At 44.2% G+C, this 10,783-nt stretch overlaps 1 protein-coding gene across 9 annotated transcripts in view; it reads right to left on the bottom strand.

Annotated features, from left to right (window-relative positions):
* sh3bgrl2 (SH3 domain binding glutamate-rich protein like 2) overlaps positions 1-10,573 on the bottom strand; it is a 26,862-nt gene extending 16,289 nt beyond the window's left edge. For all 9 annotated transcript variants that reach the window (XR_008141563.1, XR_008141562.1, XR_008141565.1 and 6 more), the window contains exon 1: positions 10,266-10,573. Coding sequence is in view for 1 of the 9 variants with exons in the window: in XM_052524591.1 (XP_052380551.1) it covers positions 10,266-10,310 (45 nt within the window). In the remaining 8 variants the exon portion in view is untranslated. The remainder of the gene's footprint in view (positions 1-10,265) is intronic.
* Between the last annotated feature and the right edge of the window lie 210 nt (positions 10,574-10,783).

Here is a 10,783-nt window from a genome sequence, read left to right as displayed (position 1 = left end):
AGTGGTTGAAAAATGTGTTTTAATGACTCCAACCTAAGTGTATGTAAACTTTGACTTCAACTGTATATACCCCCACTAGAATCCCCATACTTTAATGAAGAAAGCTTCTCCATCCAGTCCCAGGGACATGTACTAGTCTGTGGCAACCTAAATGCCAGAACTGGACAAGAACCTGACACCCTCAGCACACAGGGGGACAAACACCTGGGACTCCTATGGTAGGTACACCTATAGTTCATCTCTTGGCAGTAGTACTGTAGACTACTTTATCACTGACCTCAACCCAGAGTCTCTCAGAGCGTTCACAGTCAGCCCACTGACACCCCTATCAGACCACAGCAAAATCACAGTCTACTTGAACAGAGCAAAACTCATAAGGCATCAAAGCCAAAGGAACTGAGTAACATTAAGAAATGCTATAGATGGAAGGAATGCAGTTTGGAAACCTACCAAAAAACAATTAGGCAACAACAAATTCAATCCCTTCTAGACAATTTCCTGGGTAAAACGTTCCACTGTAATAGTGAAGGTGTAAACTTGGCAGTAGAAAATCTTAACCGTATATTTGACCTCAGCTTCCCTCCATCAAATCTAAACATTTCAAACAGAAAACCTGAAGAAAATGACCAACAATTAACAACAATGACAAATGGTTTGATGAAGAATGTAAAAACATAAGAAACCTGTCCAACCAAAAACACAGAGACCCAGAAAACCTGAGTCTACACCTTCACTATGGTGAATCACTAAAACAATACAGAAATACACTACGGAAAAAGAAGGAACAGCACGTCAGAAATCAGCTCAATGCAATTGAAGAATCCATAGAATCTAACCACTTCTGGGAAAATTGGAAAACACTAAACAAACAACAACACAAAGAATTATCTATCCCAAATGGAGATGTCTGGGTGAACCACTTCTGGGAAAACAGGAAAACACTAAAAAAACATGAAACGTTATCTATCCAAAAACAGAGATGTCTGGGTAAACCACGTATCCAATCTTTTTGGTTCTATAACAAAGAACAATCAGCAAAAAATTATATGTGATCATATAAAATCTTAGAATCAACTATTAAAGACTACCTGAACCCACTGGATTCTCCAATTCCCTTGAATGAGCTACAGGATAAAATAAAAACCCTCCAACCCAAAAAGGCCTGTGGTGTTGACGGTATCCTCAATGAAATGATCAAATATACAGACCACAAATTCCAATTGGCTATACTTAAACTCTTCAACATCATCCTCAGCTCTGGCATCTTCCCCAACTATTTGGAACCAAGGACTGATCACCCCAATCCACAAGAGTGGAGACAAATTTGACCTTAATAACTACCGTGGGGATCAACAGCAACCGTGGGAAAATCCTCTGCCTTAAATCAGTAACAGCAGTCTAGTTCATTTCCTCAATGTACTGAGCAAATGTCAAATTGGCTTTTAAAAAAAAAAGAATGACCATACGACAGAACACATTTCACCCTGAAACAAACCAAAACAAATTCTTCTCATGCTTTGTTAAGTTCCAAACATCTTTTGACTCAATTTGGCATGAGGGTCTGCTATACAAACTGATGGAAAGTGGTGTTGGGGAAAAAACATACGACATTATAAAACCCATGTACACAAACAAGTGTGCGGTTAAAAATTGGCAAAAAACACACATTCCTTTCCACAGGGACGTGCGGTGAGACAGGGATGCAGCTTAAGCCCCACCCTCTTCAACATGTATATCTCAGTGAATTGGCGCGGGCACTAGGACAGTCTGCAGCACCCGGCCTCACCGTACTAGAATCGGAAGTCAAATGTCTACTGATGATCTGGTGTGTCTGTCCCCAACCAAGGAGGGCCTATACCAGCACCTAGATCTACTGCACAGACCTGGGCCCTGACAGACCTGGGCCCTGACAGACCTGCGCCCTGACAGACCTGCGCCCTGACAGACCTGCGCCCTGACAGACCTGCGCCCTGACAGACCTGCGCCCTGACAGACCTGCGCCCTGACAGACCTGGGCCCTGACAGACCTGGGCCCTGACAGACCTGGGCCCTGACAGACCTGGGCCCTGACAGACCTGGGCCCTGACAGACCTGGGCCCTGACAGTAAATCTCACTTAGACAGAAATGGTCCAGTTACCAGGACAACGAATACAAATTCCATCTAGACAACATTGTTCTAGAGCACAAAAAAAAAACTATACATACCTCTGCCTAAACATCAGCACCACAGGTAACTTCCACAATGTTGTGAATGAGCTGAGAGACAAGGCAAGAAGGGCCTTCTATGCCATCAAAAGAAACATACCACATGGCAATTAGGATTTGGCTAAAAATCAATTATAGAACCCATTGCCCTTTATGGTTGTGAGATCTGGGGTCTGCTCAACAACCAAGAATTCACAAAATGGGACAAACACCAAATTGAGACTCTGCACGTAGAATTCTGCAAAAATAGCCTCCGTGTACAACGTAGAACACAAAAATATGCATGCAGAGCAGAAATAGGCCGATACCCGCTAATTATCAAAATCCAGAAAAGAGCCGTTAAAATCTACAACCACCTAAAAGGAAGCGATTCCCAAACCTTCCATAACAAAGCCATCACCTACAGAGAGATGAACCTGGAGAAGAGTCCCCTAAGCAAGCTGGTCCTCTGTTCACAAACACAAACAGACCCCACAGAGCCCCAGGACAGCAACACAATTAGACCCAAACAAATCATGAGAAAACGATCATTCTTTCCAATGTGTAAAGTAATTAACAAAAAAAAACCCCCAGCAAATTAGAATGTTATTTGGCCCTAAACAGAGAGTACAAAGTGGCACCTGACCACTGTGACTGACCCAAACTTAAGGAAAGCTTTGACTATGTACAGATTCAGTGAGCATAGCCCTGATATTGAGAAAGGCCGCCGTAGATCCACAAATAATTCAAAAATAAATCAAATTTTGATAAACTCCCATATCTACTGGGTGAAATACCACAGTGATCCATCACAGCAGCATCATTTGTGACCTGTTGCCACAAGAAAAGGGCAACCAGTGAAGAACAAACACCATTGTAAATACAACCCATATTTATGTTAATTTATTTTCCCTTTTGTACTTTAACTATTTTCACATCGTTACAACACTGTATTTGAAAATGTCTTTATTATTTTGAAACTTCTGTGAGTCTAATGTTTAATGTAAAATGTTTATTATCTACTTCACTTGCTTTGGCAATGTTAACATTTTTTTCCCATGCCAATAAAGCCCTTTGAATCTAAATTGAATTGAGAGGGGAGGAGAGAGGGGGGTGTGGTCTCAGAGCCTTGTAGCTATGTCACAATGGGACACCGGACAATCACATCCTCTGTCTGTGGATTATGATTTACGCTTAACTCTCAAAACTCTCTCCTCATAGCAGGCATGAACCATTGTCTAGTTTCTTACAATCTCATCTCTGCTGGAGGCCTATTGTGTATAGATACCATGGCAGTGTGTGTGTGTAAGCCTGTGCGTGTGTGTGTGTGTGTTTAGGGATGGTGAGGGCACAATGAAACCATTGTTTTGACGCAAAGACAAATGAGCCCAGGGCGTAAAAGAGATTCATGTAGTAGTACTGAACAATCATTGACAGACAGACACAGACAGACAGGCAGAACACGGTGACGTGGTGTATTAATGTATGTGTAGTAGTACTGTGCTGTAGTTCAGAGGTTAAGACAGGACTAATCATTTTCTCATCACACCACGTCACCACACAACCAATGTGTTTGTGAAAGCGAGAGAGAATATGAGTACGTGAGAGAGAGAATATGAGTACGAGAGAGAGAGAATAGGAGTATGAGAGAGAATATGCGTACTAGAGAGAGAGAGAGAGAATATGAGTACGAGAGAGAGAGAATATGAGTACGTGAGAGAGAGAATATGAGTACGTGAGAGAGAGAATATATGAGTACGTGAGAGAATATGAGTACGTGAGAGAGAATATGAGTACGTGAGAGAGAGAGAGAGAATATATGAGTACGTGAGAGAGAGAATATGAGTACGTGAGAGAGAGAGAGAATATATGAGTACGTGAGAGAGAGAGAGAATATATGAGTACGTGAGAGAGAGAGAGAATATATGAGTACGTGAGAGAATATGAGTACGTGAGAGAGAATATGAGTACGTGAGAGAGAGAGAGAGAGAGAATATATGAGTACGTGAGAGAATATGAGTACGTGTGAGAGAGAATTTGAGTACGTGAGAGAGAATATGAGTACGTGAGAGAGAGAGAGAATATATGAGTACGTGAGAGAATATGAGTACGTGTGAGAGAGAATATGAGTACGTGAGAGAGAATATGAGTACGTGAGAGAGAATATGAGTACGTGAGAGAGAGAGAGAATATATGAGTACGTGAGAGAGAGAGAGAATATATGAGTACGTGAGAGAGAGAGAGAATATATGAGTACGTGAGAGAATATGAGTACGTGAGAGAATATGAGTACGTGAGAGAATATGAGTACGTGAGAGAGAGAGAGAATATGAGTACGTGAGAGAGAATATATGAGTACGTGAGAGAGAGAGAGAGAGAATATGAGTACGTGAGAGAGAGAGAATATATGAGTACGTGAGAGAATATGAGTACGTAAGAGAATATGAGTACGTGAGAGAATGAGTACGTGAGAGAGAGAGAGAGAGAATATGAGTACGAGAGAGAGAGAGAGAGAGAATATGAGTACGTGAGAGAGAGAATATGAGTACGTGAGAGAGAGAGAGCGAATATGAGTACGTGAGAGAGAGAGAGAGAGCGAATATGAGTACGTGAGAGAGAGAGAGAGCGAATATGAGTACGTGAGAGAGAGAGAGAGCGAATATGAGTACGTGAGAGAGAGAGAGAGCGAATATGAGTACGTGAGAGAGAGAGCGAATATGAGTACGAGAGAGAGAGAGAATATGAGTACGAGAGAGAGAGAGAATATGAGTACGAGAGAGAGAGAGAGAGAATATGAGTACGTGAGAGAGAGAGAATATGAGTACGTGAGAGAGAGAGAATATGAGTACGTGAGAGAGAGAGAATATGAGTACGAGAGAGAGAGAGAGAATATGAGTACGAGAGAGAGAGAGAGAATATGAGTACGAGAGAGAGAGAGAGAATATGAGTACGTGAGAGAGAGAGAGAGAAAATAGGAGTATGTGAGAAAGAAAAATACAGAGATAATATGTGGGCGGTCACATCTTTGGTTGTAAAAGAGGATGTGGGATCTTGACTGTTTACAGTAAACTACTGCCTCTAAAACAACATTACTAAAGTCTCTACATATGTTGTGTGGAATCACAACGAGGTGTCATCTTCCCAACTCAGAGAGATGAGGGTTGTTTCATCCTTCCATCTAAAAGGATGAAGTGTGGTTGTCACCTCGTCCGTTCCGGGCGGATGATTACCACTCCACTAATCTGATCTAATCTGGAGCTGCTCATTTCAGGGTTTGACATCACTTATAATGATTCACTCTGTTCAGCTATCCCTCCTGCTTGCTTTCTCCATTTCTCTCTGTATCTTTCCCTTTCTGCTATTCTCTCTCAACCCCACTCCTTCCCTCTCTTGCCCTCTCCTTCCTCCTCAACCCCTCTCCTTCCCTCTCCTTCCTCTCTTGCCCTCTCCTTCCTCTCGCTTCCCTCTCTCTTGCCCTCTCCTTCCTCTCTCTTGCCCTCTCCTTCCCCCTCTCTTGCCCTCTCCTTCCTCTCGCTTGCCCTCTCCTTCCTCTCTCTTGCCCTCTCCTTCCTCTCTCCTTCCTCACTCTTGCCCTCTGCTTCCTCACTCTTGCCCTCTCCTTCCCCCTCTCTTTCCTCTCTCTTGCCCTCTCCTTCCTCTCTCTTGCCCTCACTCTTGCCCTCTCCTTCCCCCTCTCCTTCCCCCTCTCTTGCCCTCTCCTTCCTCTCTCTTGCCCTCTCCTTCCCCCTCTCTTGCCCTCTCCTTCCCCCTCTCTTGCCCTCTCCTTCCCTCTCCTTCCTCTCTCTTGCCCTCTCCTTCCTCTCTCTTGCCCTCTCCTTCCTCTCGCTTGCCCTCTCCTTCCTCTCTCTTGCCCTCTCCTTCCTCTCTCCTTCCTCACTCTTGCCCTCTCCTTCCTCTCTCTTGCCCTCTCCTTCCCCCTCTCTTGCCCTCTCCTTCCTCTCTCTTGCCCTCTCCTTCCTCTCTCTTACCCTCTCCTTCCTCTCCTTTGCCCTCACTCTTGCCCTCTCCTTCCCCCTCTCCTTCCCCCTCTCTTGCCCTCTCCTTCCTCTCTCTTGCCCTCTCCTTCCTCTCTCTTGCCCTCTCCTTCCCCCTCTCTTGCCCTCTCCTTCCCCCTCCTTCCCCCTCTCTTGCCCTCTCCTTCCCCCTCTCTTGCCCTCTCCTTCCCCCTCTCTTGCCCTCTCCTTCCCCCTCTCTTGCCCTCTCTTGCCCTCTCCTTCCCCCTCTCTTGCCCTCTCCTTCCCCCTCTCTTGCCCTCTCCTTCCCCCTCTCTTGCCCTCTCCTTCCCCCTCTCTTGCCCTCTCCTTCCCCCTCTCTTGCCCTCTCCTTCCCCCTCTCTTGCCCTCTCCCTGTCACTGTACTGAAACAGATGAGGGCTGCATGTCACTTTCCATCCAGAGTGAATTAAAACTCAAAACAGAGATGACACCAAGGGTATTCAAGCGCGTCTCACCGGGTTAAAAATAACTTTTGTAAACACCACAGCAGCAATTCTGTTTTGTTTCCCCATTCCAGAGATACGCCAAAACTAAAATGCGTTAATAATTTATCCCGTTACTGAAGACGAGAGGCATTTCTTAAGAGAGGCTTTAATAAATATTATCCTCTAAAAGGGCCTGCCTCTCTCTCTTCTCATGGGAAACGCGAAGAGCGACATGTTCTTTCAGAAATGGGAGGTTAGAGGTCAGAGAGATGGGACAGTCAGTCTGAACTGCATGTCCAACAGGGGAAAATAATGTTGGAGGAGGGAAGCAGAATTTACATGACCTTTAAGGAGAATAAATCAATACATTATTCTTCTAATTAGTATCATTTAGATCAATCAATATCCTCAGGGTACACTAGAGTACACAACCAGAGTACACACACAACCAGAGTACACAACCAGAGTACACACACAACCAGAGTACACAACCAGAGTGTACACATAACCAGAGTGTACACACAACCAGAGTACACACAACCAGAGTACACACAACCAGAGTACACACAACCAGAGTGTACACATAACCAGAGTGTACACACAACCAGAGTACACACAACCAGAGTACACACAACCAGAGTACACACAACCAGAGTACACAACCCTGTGGTTAAATGACTGATCATGGGGAGATAAAATACTTTACTTATATTAAAAGACTTTCAAGGTTTGACATTCAGCGGCGCATGTGAAGATTGAAAACAACCACTGAAACAAGTCTGAACCTCTCGGACCAGGGCGGCGGGGCCGTCTGAACCTCTCGGACCAGGGCGGCATTATCTTTCTTACATGGCACATATTGCACTTTTACTTTCTTCTCCAACACTGTGTTTTTGCATTATTTAAACCAAATTGAACAGGTTTCATTATTTGAGACTAAATAGATTTTATTTAGGTATTATATTAAGTAAAAAAAAGGGAAAAAAAAGTGTTAATTCAATATTGTTGTAATTATCACATGTACATATTCACACACACGCCGATGAATCACTATCGGCTTTTATCGGTCCTCCAATAAATCGGTTTCGGCGTGGAAAAATCACAATCATAATTGGTCGACCTTAAGTTTGAACAGCACATACCAAGGGGGCAGGGCCATCTGCAGTACATTACAGGACCACATCTCAAATGGCACCCTATACCCTACATAGTGCACTACTTTTGTCCAGGGCCCATAGGGAGAATTGGTGTCATTTGGGACACAGTTGAGGAGGACATCCTTGTTCAGAGAAAAGGGAGCACTGTTAGAAGAGGCAAACATGGACTTTGGTCAACCTTGGTCAGATAAACACACACCTAGAGTGGGAGAGTTGTACAGGCTGCTTCCCAAATGGCACCCTATTCCCTATGAAGTGCACTACTTTTGACCAGGGCCCTATGGCACCCTATATAGACATAACGAAGAAATCATTACATTTGATCGTATTTTTAAGCTTGCAGAATGGTTGTCGAAAACATCATCTTACGCTTGAGAGGGTCTCTGGAGTTCAGAGTTTACACTACTTTTGACCAGAGCCCTAATGGGAGCCATGTAGGCCCTAGTTAACCTTTCGGTTACTAGTCCAGGAATATATATATATTTTTTTCACCTTTATTTAACCAGGTAGGCAAGTTGAGAACAAGTTCTCATTTACAATTGCGACCTGGCCAAGATAAAGCATAGCAGTTCGACAGATACAACGACACAGAGTTACACATGGAGTAAAACAAACATACAGTCAATAATACAGTATAAACAAGTCTATATACAATGTGAGCAAATGAGGTGAGAAGGGAGGTAAAGGCAAAAAAGGCCATGGTGGCAAAGTAAATACAATATAGCAAGTAAAACACTGGAATGGTAGTTTTGCAATGGAAGAATGTGCAAAGTAGAAATAAAAATAATGGGGTGCAAAGGAGCAAAATATATAAATAAATTAAATACAGTTGGGAAAGAGGTAGTTGATGGTGCTAAATTATAGGTGGGCTATGTACAGGTGCAGTAATCTGTGAGCTGCTCTGACAGTTGGTGCTTAAAGCTAGTGAGGGAGATAAGTGTTTCCAGTTTCAGAGATTTTTGTAGTTCGTTCCAGTCATTGGCAGCAGAAAACTGGAAGGAGAGGCGGCCAAATAAATAATTGGTTTTGGGGGTGACTAGAGAGATATACCTGCTGGAGCGCGTGCTACAGGTGGGAGATGCTATGGTGACCAGCAAGCTGAGATAAGGGGGGACTTTACCTAGCAGGGTCTTGTAGATGACATGGAGCCAGTGGGTTTGGCGACGAGTATGAAGCGAGGGCCAGCCAACGAGAGCGTACAGGTCGCAATGGTGGGTAGTATATGGGGCTTTGGTGACAAAACGGATTGCACTGTGATAGACTGCATCCAATTTGTTGAGTAGGGTATTGGAGGCTATTTTGTAAATTACATCGCCAAAGTCGAGGATTGGTAGGATGGTCAGTTTTACAAGGGTATTTTTGGCAGCATGAGTGAAGGATGCTTTGTTGCGAAATAGGAAGCCAATTCTAGATTTAACTTTGGATTGGAGATGTTTGATGTGAGTCTGGAAGGAGAGTTTACAGTCTAACCAGACACCTAAGTATTTGTAGTTGTCCACGTATTCTAAGTCAGAGCCGTCCAGAGTAGTGATGTTGGACAGGCGGGTAGGTGCAGGTAGCGATCGGTTGAAGAGCATGCATTTAGTTTTACTTGTATTTAAGAGCAATTGGAGGCCACAGAAGGAGAGTTGTATGGCATTGAAGCTCGTCTGGAGGGTTGTTAACACAGTGTCCAAAGAAGGGCCAGAAGTATACAGAATGGTGTCGTCTGCGTAGAGGTGGATCAGAGACTCACCAGCAGCAAGAGCAACATCATTGTTGTATACAGAGAAGAGAGTCGGTCCAAGATTTGAACCCTGTGGCACCCCCATAGAGACTGCCAGAGGTCCGGACAGCAGACCCTCCGATTTGACACACTGAACTATATCAGAGAAGTAGTTGGTGAACCAGGCCAGGCAATCATTTGAGAAACCAAGGCTGTCGAGTCTGCCGATGAGGATGCGGTGATTGACAGAGTCGAAAGCCTTGGCCAGATCAATGAATACGGCTGCACAGTAATGTTTCTAATGACGTAAAAGATGTACAACATGCAGGTTGAACTTCTGAGACCTGCATCTAGTGTAGAGTCTTTACCCCCCCTAAAACATGGAGGTTAAGGTGTAGAGGGCTAATGGGTTTGGATTCCAGAATAAAAACCCAGAATGAACTTAAAACACAGACACAAATAAAAAAAAAAAAAAACACACGTCTATGTCTATAGCCATGTTTTAAAAATCAAAGTAGTATAGACACGTTTGGACTGAAGGCAACAGCAGGCTGCGTTCCAGATTCTTGCTTCTCACTAGCATCAGTTAGAGAACCTACATAAGGCCCCCTCCTACCCCGACGTCAACAACAATATCAAAAGGCATGATGAACACATTCCTTCCTCACGGCATTGTCTGCATCTGTACAATTGATGCAACTCACACAGAATAATATACATCCAAACAGATTTTTATTACGGATAGGCTACATACTATCAGCGCACGAACTCACTCACCGCCACAGATCCCGAGGAGGAGGCGATGTAAACCTTGATCACCATATTATTGGTGCTGTGCGTCGCACAGGCGAGCGACACTAGACTAGAACTCGAGCGGTTTATATTCCGTTTCACTTGAGGCGTTTATCCCAGTAGTAGGATCCTAATGTAAGTGCCTTTCCTCGCAGTTCAAGCCGTGTTTAGATTAATGCCAGTGTTGGTAGGTAGGCTGCGCGCCTCCCGGTATTTATAGGCTGCAGTCAGTGCCACGATAACATCGTACGCGCCGCGTCTGCCGTGGACCGCGCTCCCCCATCCGGCCCCCTGCGGTGCTGACAGCACTGATCTTTTGGACTGAACTGAACCACGCTGAGCCTGCTTGACACTATGCATTATGTGAAATGTAGTTTTGTTTGTATACAATGAAAGGTTACTAAAGCCATGAGCTTTTTAATGACTTTTTGGTGGAAAAAATACAAATCTGGACAAATGCACAGAACAGCACGCCAGACCGATGCATCAATTTAATGAATCAC

This window comes from Oncorhynchus keta, chromosome 8 (assembly GCF_023373465.1).
Source record: "Oncorhynchus keta strain PuntledgeMale-10-30-2019 chromosome 8, Oket_V2, whole genome shotgun sequence".
NCBI classification, from domain to species: domain Eukaryota; kingdom Metazoa; phylum Chordata; class Actinopteri; order Salmoniformes; family Salmonidae; genus Oncorhynchus; species Oncorhynchus keta.
This window is presented reverse-complemented; position numbering and strand designations above follow the sequence as displayed.